The sequence below is a fragment of the Drosophila willistoni genome, assembly GCF_018902025.1.
Source record: "Drosophila willistoni isolate 14030-0811.24 chromosome XL unlocalized genomic scaffold, UCI_dwil_1.1 Seg141, whole genome shotgun sequence".
Taxonomy (NCBI): domain Eukaryota; kingdom Metazoa; phylum Arthropoda; class Insecta; order Diptera; family Drosophilidae; genus Drosophila; species Drosophila willistoni.
This window is the reverse complement of record NW_025814052.1, coordinates 12,470,277-12,486,841: the sequence shown is the minus strand read 5'-3', so window position 1 is coordinate 12,486,841 and position 16,565 is coordinate 12,470,277. Positions and strand designations below refer to the sequence as shown.

General features: G+C 35.2%; 2 protein-coding genes across 3 annotated transcripts in view; both read right to left on the bottom strand.

The window, feature by feature from the left end:
- Window positions 1-16,565, bottom strand: part of LOC6641472 (innexin shaking-B) — a 52,017-nt gene that overhangs the window by 5,759 nt on the left and 29,693 nt on the right. Inside the window, exons 3-4 of one of the 2 annotated variants that reach the window (XM_015178612.3) lie at window positions 12,186-12,319; window positions 11,930-12,119 (exon numbers count right to left, since the gene is read on the bottom strand). In XM_015178612.3, coding sequence (XP_015034098.2) covers window positions 11,930-12,119; window positions 12,186-12,319 — 324 coding nt within the window. Of the gene's footprint in view, window positions 1-2,624; window positions 3,006-11,929; window positions 12,120-12,185; window positions 12,320-16,565 lie in introns of those variants that run through there. The other variant, XM_002064185.4, reaches the window with a different exon arrangement.
- LOC124460460 (exocyst complex component 5-like) lies at window positions 3,099-7,217 on the bottom strand. Its single transcript, XM_047011292.1, has 2 exons — window positions 7,083-7,217; window positions 3,099-3,631 (listed from the first exon to the last, which is right to left on the bottom strand). Exon 2 carries the CDS (start codon window positions 3,518-3,520, stop codon window positions 3,134-3,136), a length of 387 nt encoding a protein of 128 aa, XP_046867248.1. The 5' UTR covers window positions 3,521-3,631; window positions 7,083-7,217; the 3' UTR covers window positions 3,099-3,133.

The following is a 16,565-nucleotide window of genomic DNA, read 5'->3' as shown; positions in this document are numbered from 1 at the left end:
TGGCTAGAGCCATTAGTGATCGATCGATGACCAACAGATGCCAATCTTTGGAGCCTTCTGAATCTTCCCCCACCTCCACGTTCTCCCGTTCTCCCCTTCTCCCACCCACCAACCCAACAGACTCGTGCACGTTCTACTCATTTTACCCATTCCATTCGCCCCCATCAACGATACATCCCTCAATTTATCATGTGGGGATAATTGGGCCAGGTGTATTAGGTTGTTTTTGTTTTATTATTTTATGACTCTGTAGCTGCTTGTGTTCTCTTGTTGGCTTTTTATTATCTCCCTGTTCTCTACGTATATATATATATTTAGATGAATATGTATAAATGGCTTATTTATATATATCTTCTTCTATATGAATACTTGTAGGTAGACTTTCACATATATTTCAGTTAGGTATTTCCTTTATTAATAAATTATAGCCCCGAAAAGGGAAAGTATTCAATAAACTGGCAGAAATACCCCAAATAATATAAACGTATTTATAGGTATTTGGAACGACTGATGTGTCTGCCCCTATATAAATCGGGTCTTTGTCATACTAACCGAGAAATGAAAGAAATACAACGACAACAACAACAACAAGAACAACAACAACAGCAACGACAACGAAACAAGCGGACAAGCTAAGAAAAAATATAGTGTGATAAAAATATACATTTAATATTTGTACATTGTTAGCGGGAAGATATATTATTGTGTAATACTTTTGCGTACAGGCAGGCGGCAGGCGGAAGAACTATAGAGAATCATGTATGCATATACATATATATATATATATATATACATATTCTTTTTTTTTTGGAACGACGTCATTGTTGCTGGTGGGAATCGAGAGGGAGCCATAGGAATGGGAATCGGAACGGTTGGCAGCATATGAAAACAGCACAGGCCACAAATTTAGCTCCAAGTTTGAGTTATTTACTCAACTTTAACTATGATTGGAAGTATCAAATACAATAAGCGACTGTCAATATGGTCAAAACTTGAAACTTTGAAGAGAGAAATTGACTTCGTTTTGCATTTGTTAAAAATGTATCTATTATTTTGACTGTGGGTGTCATTAAACTTTTGCCAAGCACTGTGAAAAATACATATGCGATGGCGATCCATGACAAAATCAATCTCCTCTAAGCGGACCAAGCAATTAGCGCTGACAGTTTTGGCATGAAGAAAATGGAAAATCTAAGCAGAAGGTAAGAATGATGGGCCCTCTATAGAGAGGCGGGCGAGAGAAAGAGACGGAAAGCTCATATAGGGATAGATTGTAAGAATCGTGACGTATTATATACGAATATGCTATATGATTTTTAGAACTGATTTAAGTCAAAATATTTGTAAATTTCTACAGTCTCACAAATCGTAATTAATTGAGCAAACCACAAAGAAAGGGTATTGCCAATTCGTTTCGTTCTTATCCACAATTGCCTATTGGTATCCCATTGCTATAAATTAGAAAATACATACATATCTGAATCATGAATAAGTTCAAAAAATAAATAAATAGAAAAAAAACAGAATGAGGTTTTTCAATAAATATATTACTTAACACCCAAAAATTGGTTTAACTTATTGTACAAGGAAAATGAAGTGAATAAAACATTTTGCACTTTTCTCTTGCTCTCTACTTTACCACTTCCCCTCTTTATCACACTAGTTTGTATCTTGTATAGATTTAGTTTGTTTGGCTTGGAAAAGAATATTTAAAAGTTTTCATTTGCGTGCGAGCCGCAACCGCAAAAGAAAAAAAAAAATAGAACACAATATTTGGAAATTGAATATTTCGTATTTAATAGATGAATGAATATATCTTTTTCTCTATCTTCCCATCTTTGTGTGTGTTAACTCAATGAGTATATATATATATGTATGTGTATGTGCCTCAATTGGCCAATCCATCAAATCATTCATCGCCAGGCATAACCATAAACTGATCTATGAGTAAGTAATTGGTAAAAACCGTAATAAAGTCAAGGCGAATTGAAATTTTTATTAACAAAAATCAGAAAGAGTCAGACAGAGCCAGAGAGAGAGAGAGTGAGTGAGAGAGAAGAGAGATTAAAGAGTGAGATGCCAAATTTGCATTGAATTCATTAATATCACAAAGTAAATCTCATCAAATCTTAACCACTTATCCTAGAATTTTTTCTAGGGAGAGAGAGAGAAAGAGAAAGGGAGAGTAAGGCAATTTTAAATTAAATCAATTTAATTAATTTTATATCAATTCGCCTCTTGACTCTAGTAAAATAATTTAAATAATATATTTTAAAAGGGAAATCTCATCAAATTTTAAGCACTTATTTTAGAATCTTTCAAATCTAAAGTAAGATTTTAGTCTTTTAGGATCTTTTAGTTTCTGATCGTATAAAAAGATTTCGAAAACTTATTTTCTGAAATGTAATCATCATCGGAAAGTAACTCGAGAGAAAGGTAGAAAAAGTCAATTGAAATTGATGAATAATTGTTTCTTGCAAATTATTTTTTTATTCTGTTTCAATTTCGATAAATATCAATTATATATTTACAATATTTTGCGATTAATGTTTAGTAGAATTATGCGCAGAATTATGTGTTAATCAAAGTTGGAATTATTTCAATTTTTTGTTCATCTTTCTCACCTGAAAGAATAGGCAAAAACACACCCATTGATAGTATTTGTAGTGCTTCTTATCAGCTGGATCGCCATCGGAGTTGCCAATGCCTGGATATGGCACTGATATGCCTTGTTTTTTTAAAAATAAACTCTTTAGCGTATACGTTGATTGGATCCAACAATATGTATTGAGCACGTCCTCTGGAATATCTTTTGTGTGTACACAATCAATCGGATTGCCCACATATTGGCGTGTGGTTATTATCAGTGAGAATGACATTAGAATCATCACAGTTATTGAGTAGTGAAGTCGGAATACTATCGAATCGGTTTTAACGTGACTGACCTTTACAAGGTTTTTCAATCCACGGAATATATCTAACATGGTTTTTTAGCAAAACCAAGACGCGGATTCAATTTTTTTGTTTGTTTGCTTTTTGTATATTTGCGTGTGTGTGTGTGTGTATGTGTGTGTGTGTGTGTATGTATGGGCGGGTATGTGTGCGTGTGTGTGTGTGTGTGTGTGTGCGTGTATCAGCAATTTTGATTTATCAATTGTTTTAGAATTATCCTTGAGCTACTGATCGCTTGATGTTGCTTTCGCTGATGTCGATTAAGATTCTTTCTCTTGCGCGGCAAGGCCATCATAATCGTTGATATTGACGATGGCGTTTCAGCTCCATGTAACCGATGATACCGGCAGCAATGGAACTGGAACTGGAACTGGAACTGGAACTGATTGTGAGACTGAAACTGGAACTGATTGTCCACCAATTGTAATTGAGTTAGACCGGCTTTACACTTTACACGATTTGGTTGGGTTTCTGTTGTTGTTGATGTTGTTGTTGATGTTGTTGTGGTTTTTGTTGTTGTTGTTGTTGTTGTTGTTGTTGTTGGCGTCTGATTCACAGATTTGCGCATTTTTTTGGAGTGAGATTTTGTTAGGCTTCAGTTTGAATATATATTCATTTAACACTATTCATTGAACGATTCATATTCGTCGCCTCGATAACCCGTTACAAGCCATTGAAACTTATTTATTGAAATTAGGAGAGATTTTTTAAAAATATTTCCACACAAAACATTTAATTATTTTATTCGGTAACTTTTTTTATTTGTCTTTTTCTTTTCTTTTGGTGTTTTGTTCAAATAAATTCTAAAGTTTCGAAAATTTTGAAATTGAACTACGAAGAAATTATTGATTAACCTTCTTTTGATTTGTTTATTTATGAAGTAGCTATTGAAAAATCATTTCCATATACATACATTATGTATATATATATTTTTCTTATAATTTTTGCTTTAGGTACAGGTGGGGGGGAAGGAGGTAGTGGGAAATATTTATTTTAGCGGACTGAAAAGGCATTGAAAATTTCGTAAAGAAACAAAACAAATAAAAAACGCTTCTAGCATATAAATAAAATGTGGCATTAAATGATCTTCGTCTCTCTCTCTCTCTCTCTCTCTCTCTCTGTCTCACTCTCTCTTTTTGTCTTTTTTCACGCAACTGCCCCCTGGCCACAACCTTTGGGAATCATTTAACTTTTGGGGTAAACCCACCCCCCATGCCCATATGTTTAATAAACTTATGCTGACTGACGCAGCTGGCTGGCTGACTGGCTGGCTAGATGGTTGGTTGGTTTCCAACACCAAATGAACTGTAAATTTTAAAATTGCAATGTTTATAAACAAATTTCGAGGCCTGCCAAGATAATAAAGGCACCCGAAAAAAATTGCGTATACGCAGCATCACACGTGGCCCATCGAGCAGAACCAAAAGAACGAAGACTAAACGAAAATTGGAGTGATCAAGAATCAAAACGAAATTGTAGCGTATCGAAAGTCAAAGGCGAAGGCTGCCCCCGTGGAATATATATATATATATGTATATATATATGTATAGTGAATATACCTAAACATATACATATGTACATATATTTCGTAATACCCCTCGCCCCAGCTCCCTGCTCTGCAGTTTTTACCTCTCCCTCTACATTTTCAGCACCGGAATTTGTTTTGTTGTTGTTTATAAAATACTTTTTCGAATCCCCAAGACCCCCTACCACCGTTCTGCACTTGACATTTCAACGAAAAGCGATATTAGATGGAGAAGAGGATGCCAGAGGGGGTGGGGAGATCATTGTGAAATATTTGAGAAATGCTTTTCAGAAGAAAACAAAAAAAAACTTTGTTTGTTTTTGGAAATTAACTTACAAAGCATCCCTAACAAAAGATCTAAATTTAACGAGCTATATATTTATATTCATATATATATATAAATGTTTTCTATATATACATTCATTCCATAATTACCATTAACATCGCTCCTCATCATCATTATCATTAACATTAACATTATCATTATCATTCTCATGCATATGACTAATTGGGTTTTCCTCGGCGCTTGACAAATAATGCGTCTCCGCCCCCAAAAGCAACACCCCACCACCCGCCTGACCGACTGCCTGGCAACACCTACCCTAGCCCCTAGCGCCCTCCCCTCAATGAGTAATGAGAAATTCGGTAGAAAAATGAGAAAAAACAAAGAGGAAAAACCAAATTCCACAGAACAAAACAAAAAGAGCAAAAAAACAAAAAAAAAACGGAATTTTATTTTTTCCTTTTTTTTCCTGCAAGAAAATAAAACTGAACCATCAATCGCATTACTTGCACTTTTCTTTATTCTTGATCTCGAATCTCTATCTCTCGATCTCTCGATCCCGATGAAGATTCATACTACATGCTTTATGGCATATGATATTATATAGCTTTAGCATTTCGATTTGCTCGAATTGGAATCACTTTCGAATGCAACCTAAACACAAACACATTTAGATCGCATCAAAAAGGCACTTCAAAGTGAGAAGTCAAAGGGGAATCGAATCGTATGAGAAACCGCAACCGCCAAAACAAAAACACGCACTCACGCACACACACACACACACACATACAACCACAACCACAGGGAGAGAGAGAATTGTAATTTGTTCATGGAAAATTAATCTTGTGGTCAATTTATAATGTGGTCTTAAGTTAGTTAGCCTGTTGACAGCAGGCAGACAGCAAAACCTAAATACATGACGAATAAAATTGGAGCGAAAACATAAATATATACGTAAAATGTTAAAAATATTAAAACATATTGAATTAAATATTGAAAACCAATTGAGCAATCTCAAGAGAAAACCACAAGAAGACACTTTGAGGTTAATATACTTAAAGTATTAAGGGCAAACAGTGAGTAAGTGAATAAGTTGGCGAAATATATACATATATATGTATATATTCTGACCATAACAAGATCAACGGACGACAAACATTAATTTTGTATTTATATATTTGACAACTTGACCCACAGACTACAGAATTAAATTCATAAATCTGTAGAGATATGATTCTTTTTCAAGGGGTAGATGTAATTCACTCAGAACAACCAGGAGACTTTTAAATGATAACTGTAGAACTAGTTATTTACTTAATTACTTAGCCAATAAAACCAAATTTTAACTTACTATCTACTACTTGACATTAAAATTTCTCCTGTCGTAAACTGCAAACTGCAAAATGCCAATAAGCAACTATTTAGAAAATCATCTATAGACTTCAAATCAACCTAATCGATATGGAAATGAAATAAATCTGCATTTGGGTCTTTAATCGAACTATTAACTTTTCTTAAGCCCCCTTACATATGTTCGATCTTTACACCTTGACTTTATCCCTTATTTGTTTGGAATATCGCGTGACCTAAGACTAGATCTCACTTAATTTAAGCAATCACAAGTGATATACTATATATATATATATATATATATATGGAAAACCAATTTGATTTACATTTCCACACTAGAGAAATCTCATCCGATTATTTTGGCTAATTAACCCATATAAAAGTTATCGGTCAATAAATTAGCTAGTCTTCCCCATGACTTCACAAACAAGAGTATTCCATTAAAAATCCATCATTTGCATCTATGTGTGAATGATATGGAACAATATATACACACACGCACACACACACACACAGACATATTGAGAGAAAGAGAGAGAGAGAGAGAGAGAGAAGAAACGGCGACGCTCTGTTAACTATTGCTCAGCCTTTTATAAAATATATAAAAATAAAATGAAAAGATTAAACAAAAAACCAACTAACAACTATTTATTTTTTTGTTGTCTACGTAAAATTTAGTTCGAGGAGTGGGAGAGATACACAAAGACACAGAGAGAGAGATAGAGAGAGAGGGGAGGAGGGGCGGGTTAAAACGAGGGGTTATTGAAACACTGAGGGGTTTTCATAATATTCGTTTGCCAAATGTTTCTTCAATTGCACGAACACATGGCCCGGCCCACTCGCTTTGTAAAGTTAATTATGATGGAACATTTTTAATCACTTAAAGACCAAAAGGAAAAGAAAAAGAAGAAAATGAAATCGAAATTGAAATAAAAACAACTGAAATTCGATGAGATCGCGCACAATTCTTACAATCGAGTTGATTGTTAGCGGGTCTGCAAACGCAAGAAGTTATCGGGGCGCCTTGTAAGCGCAACGCAACAAAAGGATTCGTTTTTTTCACATCTTTCGAGATCACAAAACACAAAACACAGAAAAAAAGCACAACAAAATATTTTCTTTTTGGCGTCTCCGACGAGTTTCCGATATTTTTGCTTGAATTAAATATTATTTTTTCTTTGGTTTCTTTTTTTCTTCTTTATATTTTTCTGATTGTTTTCCCCCCAAAAAATTGTATTTTCTATGGGTGTTTTTTTTTTCTTCTATTTTTTGTGAGATCGAATCGAGCGAACCGCGCGTTCACTTGGCCAACACATAACAGACACTGACGCAGACGGCGGCATCAGCACCAGCAACAGCTTCAGCCTCAGCCACAGCCACAGCCAACAGCCAACATAGCGAACGGGAAGCAACAACCAAAAATTTTTTAGAGAACTATAGACGACGAGCACACGGACGTTGGACGGAGCATAGAGCCACGAAGATCTCTGCCAACAGTTTCTCTCTCACACGATATAGCCAGGCCAGGCCAGACTGGCCTGATGGCCCGCTCGTTCGTTCGTTTGCTCGCTGGTTCGTTTGCCACACAACACTTCCGGTTTGTATGTTCGCTGCTGCTGCTGCTGGTGCTGCTGCTGTTGCATTCCCCGGACGGCCCTTAAACACACAACAATGCGACGCGAACGCGACACGAAGTTCCAAGATGCTGTGTATGTTTGTGAGTGCGTGGTGGGTTTTGGTAGTTGCAACAATCTGTGGCACAACAATGGCCCATACCGACTCATACCTCTTTTTAACCACACAATCACCCACCCACCCTCGACCATTTTCCCCCCATCAATACTGGCCACTCCGAATGCGGGGAATGTCTTGCCTCTCGTCGACATCTTATTTGATGCACTGTGGTTGCCAGTCATAATGCAAAAGTTTAACAAATTTGATAATTTACTTCCTGATTTTTCTTTTCAATGAATATTGCGAAGAAATCGTTAGAATGAAACTTGTGACAAACATTTGAAACTCTTTTTAAATGTTTCATCAAAAAACCGATTCATTAAAGTTCTAGTAAACGTTTTGACATTTTAAGTCTCAAGTTATAACTAACTTTAATCACTGAAAAGTTAATTCAACTCATTTACAACAATTCAAACTATAATACTTTGTATAATGTTAGCCGATTTTCGAAAGTATTATAGTTTCGTAATGTTTTTTTAAGTTAAAATGTAATTTACGCTGTTATCAAGTTATATTTTCAGGCTGTTCCATTTCACATTTCCCATTATTTTCATTACTTTTTGATAAATCGATCAATTGTTTCAACATTTTCATTCGACATTCGACTGTAAACATTCAGTTTTATGTTTGAAATATAATTTGTTTTCATCTGAATTGGTCCATATTTTGTACCACTGTGCCTGTTCATTGAAATTATTTACATACTCGTATTTATTTCTCGCACGCTCGCGAGTGGTCGTCGTCGTTGGCATCAGGCATCAGGAATGGAGCATAAAAAGGATGATGGTTGGAGAAGGGTGCAGGGGTGTGGGGGGAGGCAAATACATACATACATGAACATATTGGATGAACGGAGTTGGGCCTGCAAACATATGATGAGAGCTCCTAAAACAACAACACCAACAACATCTAGTGAAATGAATGCAAAATAGCAAAAATTGGACAGAATCGTTGGCATTGGCATGGCGATTCCTTTTGTTGTCCTGCTGATATTTCTGCCTGCTCCTTTCGTCCTTTCGTACATACATACTGACATCCGCTGCTCATTATTACTGCAATTTCACTGTCAGTCTGTTGTGTGGAGTGGGGGAGTGGGGATTAGGGATAAGCGGCATTTATATGCGTGTAGATGTTTTGATTTTAGCGCCTAGACGCGCATATCAATTGGAGGCAGATGCAAGACAGTGTCAGGGACAGAGACAATCATTGTCACAGCTGGGAGTTATGGAAATAAAAACTTGTCTGGCATTTTGTAAGATTTTTTGATTAAGTTGTCGTTTTGTCGCCATGATGTGTGGCAAATAGATGGATGGACGAGCCAACAAACAGACGAATGAATGGCTGGCTGGCCGGCTGGCTGGCTGACTCGCCATCAAAATTCAATTGGTTTGAGGCAGCAACTACGTGAGCCGCCTGTCTGCCAGGCTTAACAAAACAAAAGGAAATGCCCTGCATAATTCGGCCATTAGGCAAAAAATGTTGTCATCCTTTTCATTCTTGGTCTTGGCCATGTGCTTCTTGGAAAGCTGGCGCGGGTAGGGAGGTGGGCGGGGGCCCCTGTCTTGTCATTAATTCAAGAAAAACAAAACATTAGCAGGAAATGCACAAAAAACAAAAAACCAAAACACAAGACAAATAATCATAAAACTCAACTAAAATGCATTGAAGTGCCACCATTTTTAGTGCTATGTGGGCCCAGAGCCAAATCTTGCATTAGGGAGCCAAACAAACAAAAAATTAAACACAAACCAAGGAAGAAGGGCAAAACAAATGAATAAAAGACACCTTGGCGCTAATTGATGACGGCTAGCCAGAAGAACAGAAGAAACCAACAAAACAAAAAGGTTTTCAAAGACGAAATGAACATCCAAGTCTTCCAAATGAATTGACCTTGTCACGATCTCCCAAAGAGATGTTGAAATTCCAATTCCAATGTTAATTTGCCCAACATCAGAACTTTACTAGGCGAAAGTGATTTATGGGCACTTTGATCGTGCAAAAACCATAGGGTTATGGCATATCACAGAGAGTGGCGCCCCCTAACGCAACCTTCAAACACTTGTCGGTAACGCCTTTTGCTCTATTTTTCTTTGAACTACTCTCGGTTTTTGATTGTCAGCGTGTTCGAATTTTAATGATCTTCAAATAAGCAAACCGCACATGCTGATTTTTTACGGCATTCTCAATCCCATTCCGAGGCAACAGGGCACCGCCAAGCACCAGTCCACATACCCTGCAAGTTTTGACTAGTTAATTGATTAGGCATATTGTGTTTGTTGATCTGAGTCAATCTGGTATGTATTTGTGTGCTGGGTAACTTGTAGTCGTCTGTTCGAGCATTGAACTGGGGCATCTTTTTGTATCTTTTTATTATTTTAGTTTTAATTTTAATGTCAAATGGTTGCGTCAGATCTTGTTGCGATCTAAATGAAATATGATTTATACAATTGGATATCAAAAAGATGACTTTTTTACGACATGCTTATGGGTATTCCCCCGAGGGAGATAGCGCAATATATATATTCCTTTCTCTCTCTCTTTTAGTTTTAGTTAGTTCATCTCTTTCTCATTGTGGGGCCACACACAAAACATAAATTATAATTTTCTCAACACCTTCATCTCCCTTTCTAATACATAGCATGTTGTCTGCGTAAATAAATAAAATTTAATGGAAATATCAAGCAAAAAATGGGAAGAAACAAAAACAAAAAAAAAGGAGTACAAAACCAGAAAAAGAATGAAAGAGAGAGAGAGAGAGAAAGAGGGAGAGCGAAATGTGGTAAAGTTCAAAACGGGGTCAAACGATCTCTGGCTGAATCTTTCCCCCCTCCCCAACCCCCCCTGCCACCTGATATTTTTCTGCTTGTTCAACAACAGAAATAGAAATGGAACTGGAGAGAATTGGGGAATAAAGAGAGAAAGAGCAAATGAAACTCAAATCGCTTCCAAAAATAATTTTAGTCTTCGTTTTCCGGTTGCACACACACACACACACACACACACACCCATTCGCTGGAGCATGGGTGCCGCCTTTGGGGTGGGCTGCATTGTGGCATGGTGTGCTGCATCGTCTGTGCCGCATTAATGGATCATCATTATATGATTGTTGCCTTTCGAGTCCAAAAGCTACATAACAAAGCCCAAAACAAAAGACCCGACAACGCCTCAAACTGTGCGAAAGGTCATTGTTGACAACGCGACGACTCCCAGGCGAGTTTTTCGGCTAGACAGTCATGGTCATGCCACTGTGCCTCCTCTTCTAGCTCAACCCCACACCCCAAAAGACAACAACGTCATAATTTACAACATTTCTGACATCTAAATCGAAAAATGAAACAGAAACTTTAGTTCTTCTGTAGGCACGTCGAAATGTCAGTGTAATTAGGACTAATATATTATCATATTTTTGATATCCCAAAACATTTTAAAAAGGGGGACACAAATTATAACCCTTTAAATAGTTTTCCGTCCAAGTCAATGAATAACATTTTTCACCATTCGCTTCAACGTGTATTAGAAGTCTATATGTATAGCTTGTGCAAATTTCTTTCCCCATCCATCAGACTCTTAGGAATTCAACACTAAAGTTAGTCGTAAACTATTCCAAGGAGTTATTTATCTATGTTTTAAAGCTTAAAGCAGACTAAGATTAGCATATGAACTAATTTAATGTCGAAAAATCCGTGTCCTGCTCTCATTATCACAAAGCTCAATACTCCTGGAAAAGCTGACAAGCTTTTTGACTACAAAAGTTTATTAAACTGCCAAAAGGATTTATTTGGGTGTTGTTCTTGGAATAGCTTTCATTTCCAATAAGCTTTAAAGCTCACAAGCAGTGGACTATTAAGCCTGTACTTTTTGTATTAAGGACTCTTTTATTGGTAGGATATGAAAAGAAAATTTAATTTGCCTTAACCTAATATGGTAAATCTTCATAAAGAAGTATATAGCATATAGATAAGATATTCATTGAAGCTGTTTTTGATTTAGATTAGAAGAAGTTGAAAGCTTTTTAGTCGTAAGCTTTGTGTTTAAGAACTAAGGTCAGAGCTTTCGCCTGGCTAAAAGTAAATGTCTGGACTTACCTGAAAAAATAGTGTGAACGCTACCCATTGATAATATTTGGTGTGCTTTATTGTTAACGGGCCGCGACCCTGTGAATTGTGAACGCCGGGAAAAGGCACCTCGGAACCTTGTTTTTTCATAAACGCATCGACCACTGTATATGTGGAGTGTATCCAACAATATGTATTGAGAACATCTTCAGGAATGTCTCTGTGGGTAAAGCGAAAATGTTGTTGTAAGTGAAAAGTGAATAGCAAAAATATTACTCATACGCACCTTGTGTGTACACAGTCTATGGGATTTCCTACGTACTGCCGCGTCGTTACAGCAATTGAGAATGTGATCAGTAGTATAACCGTTGCGTTGGTGTGCAGGCGAAAGACAGGTGAATCGATTTTGACATGAGACACCTGTTATGTGGACGACGATGACGGCGATCACAATCGGCCGACAAACGACGGTCGATGATATAGAAAATAGACATTATTATTAAGAGAATTGGCAATGGTTGCATTAGCAAGAAAAAGGAGAATGATGAACGTTGGTAATCAACAAAAAAATAATAATATTTATGAACACAAATATATATATATATAAATAGGTATATAAATTATTGGTATTTTCTTTCTTTAGTGCTTTATATATATTTATATATATATATACGTATATGTTTAGATATAAATTGGTATGGGAGTATAACAGTTCTTCTTCTGCTTTTTTTTTTTTTTGTTTTTTTGGTATTCTTTTCCAGTATCTTAAGACTAGGCTTACAAATTAAATGTAATTAAAAAACTTGCGTACATATTTAAAGATTTGGTTTCAATTCAAAAATTTCAGGTTTAATTTTTGTTCTATATTTTTTCTGTTTGTAAATTTAATTTAAATACAATTTGCTTTTCGGTTTTTTTGAAGTATAGTAAGGTGTCACAGCAATTGGATTCTATAATGTTTCTTTAGCCCTTTCAGAAAAATAAAAAACTTAACGAAAAACAACATAATGATATGCTAAGTGGAAAATATATAGAGAGAGACAGACAGAGAGAGAGAGAGAGCGAGTGAGAATAAGAGACAGAGAGAGAGAGACAGATTGAACTATGATGAGCCGCCATTTTTGACTTTTGCTGCTTTTTGTTTCATTTTCTTTTTCTAACGATGACCACTTAATCGATATTTTATGTTTCTAGTTTTTATAAAAAAAACAAAACGAAAGCAAAACGAAAATAAGAGTCCTATGAAATTTCGATAATGATCTTATCAATTTTCGGGTACTCGAATGTTTCATTTTGATGCATTATTTCGGTTTTCATCATTGTGGTTTTAGTGGTGGTGGTGGTGGTGGTGGTGGTGATTGGTGGTTTAAGTGGTGGTAGTGGTGGTGGTGGTGGTGGTGGTTTGAGGTGGTTCAAGGTGATTGCAGTGAGGAAAGATTTTGAAAATTTATTTCATTTGATTTTTCTTTTTCTCTATGATTTTTGGCTTAGCTGAATATAGTTGAATGAAGAGAAAGAATGCGTTTGCGTTTGAGAGAAATAGAGACAGAGAGAGAGATAGAGAGAGATAGAGAGAGAGTGAGCGAGAAGAAGTAGCAAGAGAGCTTTTGTTGTGAGTGCGACATAAACAAAACTAAAAAAATTAAACAAATACTAAAACAGGATATTGTGAGGTGAAGAAAGTTTCTCTAGTTTTTTTTTTCTTTTCTATTATCTGAGTGGTGAATTGTGGTGAAAGAGTTTCAGTGAGTCAGTTAGTGAGTTTTGAATGGTGAGATATATATATGTATATATATATAATATATAAGAAAAATTAATTGAAATACTTATATAGATAAGAAGAGTTTCAAAAAAATCTAGTTATGAATTTTTAAATTTTCTTTGAATTGGATTTGGTTTATCTTTGGTATGCGAAATATGTCAGTTTATTTTTGGAATTTTTAATTTCAAATGTTATGGAAGATTTATAGCAAAATAAATGAATTATTTATTAATTTATAATTTGTTTTTAATGACATTTGTAAATCTAATAAATACAATACACATAGAAAAACAGAGATAGAGAGAGAGAGAAAGAGAGAGAGTGATAGAGAGTGAGATATATAGAGATAGAAATAGAGAAATACATACATATATGTATATCTAAGTATATATTCTTTTGGAGTATTAATCGGATAACAGCGCTGCCAAGCCTGATTAATGAATCTTTTTTACGGCTTTCAAATTTGAGTTGCTTAAATCATGGAATTTACTTTTGGGATTGGAAATTCTTTATTTTAGAAAGGTGAAAAGGTCGTTTGAGTGGTCGTTGAGTGAATAAAGTAAACTGAATAGTGATATTTTAAAGGCTCCTATCTTGAAATTTCAAATCAAAAGCTTAAAGTTTTTTAAATAAAAAGAGGTTTCAAGTAAATAAGTATACTAATATCTCACTTTTGAGCTCGCAGCTGAATAAATTAACTCTAGATGATTAATTGTCAATGACTTGAACATCATTTACATATTTAAAGGATAAAAACAATCGCCCTTAAAGTGAGATATCAGATAAGTCAGATAACATTTTATTTGTAGTCTCTGATTTCTGTTTTTTAAAGATATATAAATATATTATAATGAATCGTTTGGCAGTCATTTTATTCTCTGAATTGATTGAAAGAAACTCGCTTTATTTCCTTTTCAGGTAACTTTAACAATCGAATTAAATTTAATTGTGATGGCTCGTTAAAATAATTAATCGATGATTTAACCAAATGATTAATCGAAGGTGCGCGAAGGTTGCCTTTCATGAGGCGATTATTTGAGTCAGTAATCGGTTAATTTGTTAAATTGAACAAAATTATTGCGTATCATATGATTAATTGTGCCATCACTACTTGTAGATCGGATTACTTTATCAATCAACGAGAAAGTATTAAAGAACACTTGACTGCACAATAATAAATATATATTTATATATTAACTTCGATGATCTGTAGTTTCCGAAGTGTTTTGGGAGCTGTTCTCATTGTTTTTCTTGTTTATACGAGTATATAAATTTATTGTTATTTTGTTTTTTTTTTTGTTTATGTATGTTTTATGTAAATCTTTAATAAAGAAAACTAAACATTTTTCCAAACATTGGAAATTGCATTTGCATCTTTTGAGATTAAAGTGAAGAGACAGAGTAGTAAATAGCATAGTAGTTAATTTTGTTGAATTGCTCTCTGTTAATCAGTTGCTATGTGTGGAAAGTGATCGCTGGTTGGTCAGTTTCGGGGAGACTTTTGTGTGGTGGGGGAGTTAGCTGCGGGTCTTCTCTTATTTAATGTAATTCATTTAAGTATTTAAAATAGCTCATAGGAATACTTCTAGGTATATATGTACGTAGTATAGGTAAATAGTAAGTATATAAGTATATATATATATATATTTTAGGTGTATTATTATATTGGCATATTATTCTGTTTCTTAAGGGTTTATTATTTTTTGGTTCAGCTCTTAATTAATGTAAATTTTCGCTTGCTTATTGCTTGATTGTTTTGTTTTGTTATATTATTTAATATTTTTGTTCTTGTTTTCTTTTTTTTGTTTGTTTTTGCTGGGTGATTTTTGGCGTGAGAACTGTGAGAAATTTGCGTGGTGATCAAAGAGATAGAGAGACAATGTACTTTGTGATTCGAGTGATAGTTTGAGTGAGTGATAATATTTAGTTTAGTTAATATTGATTTGTTATGTGAGTGAGACGGACGGGTAAACGGGTTTAGTTAAGAGCAAGAGATCTCGCGCTTTATTGAGTGACAAAATACGCTTTACGTAGTGGTAGTTGGTGGTGGTATTAGCTGGTAGCCGTCGAGCGTGAGCGAGAGCCATTCCAAGTGAGTTGAGTAGTGGTGAAGTGAGGTGAGTTCTCTGTAAGTGAGGGTTCGTGTATGTTTTTGTGTGTGTGTGTGTGTGTGGGTGTGTGCCGAAACGTTTTGTGTGATTCAGTTGGCGAAATTGTGAAGAGGAGAGCAGCGGCGTAACATGTGAGAGAGTGTAGCGCAACGGAACGTATGGCAACGTAACGTGACGTAAACTAAACAACTCCTGCGGTGGTTACGTAGGACGAATAAGTGATAGTGACAGAGTGACAGTGACATAGTGATAGTGACAGAGTGACAGTGAGACAGTGAGAGTGTGTGTGTGTGTGTGTGTGGTGAAATCATAAGAGAGTGGAGTAAGCTTTCGTTAAACGGTAAGAGATATGCTTTTTTGGGTTTTGATTTTCTTTTGCTTTTTGGCTTGGCAAACTAATTTAATTGGTGATTCGTGGTTCGTGACTCGTGACGTGACGTGACATTGTTGGTGTTTTTTTGTATAGTTTTGTTTTGCGTAGTTGTTTCTGCTTTTTGTTTCCTGCATTTCGATTAATATTATGTTTCCTTTTTTTGTGTTTATCCCCTTTTTGTTTTCTTTCTTTCTTTCTTGTTTCTTTTTTTTTGTTTTGTTTTTAGTTTTTGATGTGGACTTTTGTATTATTTGAAATCACAATTTGCACAATATACATACATAGGTTTTTGCTGGTATTTTCTTTTTAATTATGTAGTCTTTTTCTTTTCGTTTTTAAAGGATGGGTTTAAATTTAGCTTTAAGATATATGTTGATTTTTGTTTTTTTTTTGGTTTTTTTTAATTGGCTTTTGTCCAAA

Excerpts from the sequence above, each read along its gene's own strand:
- LOC124460460 (XM_047011292.1), bottom strand. The coding sequence starts at position 3,520 with ATGCGCAAATCTGTGAATCAGACGCCAACAACAACAACAACAACAACA.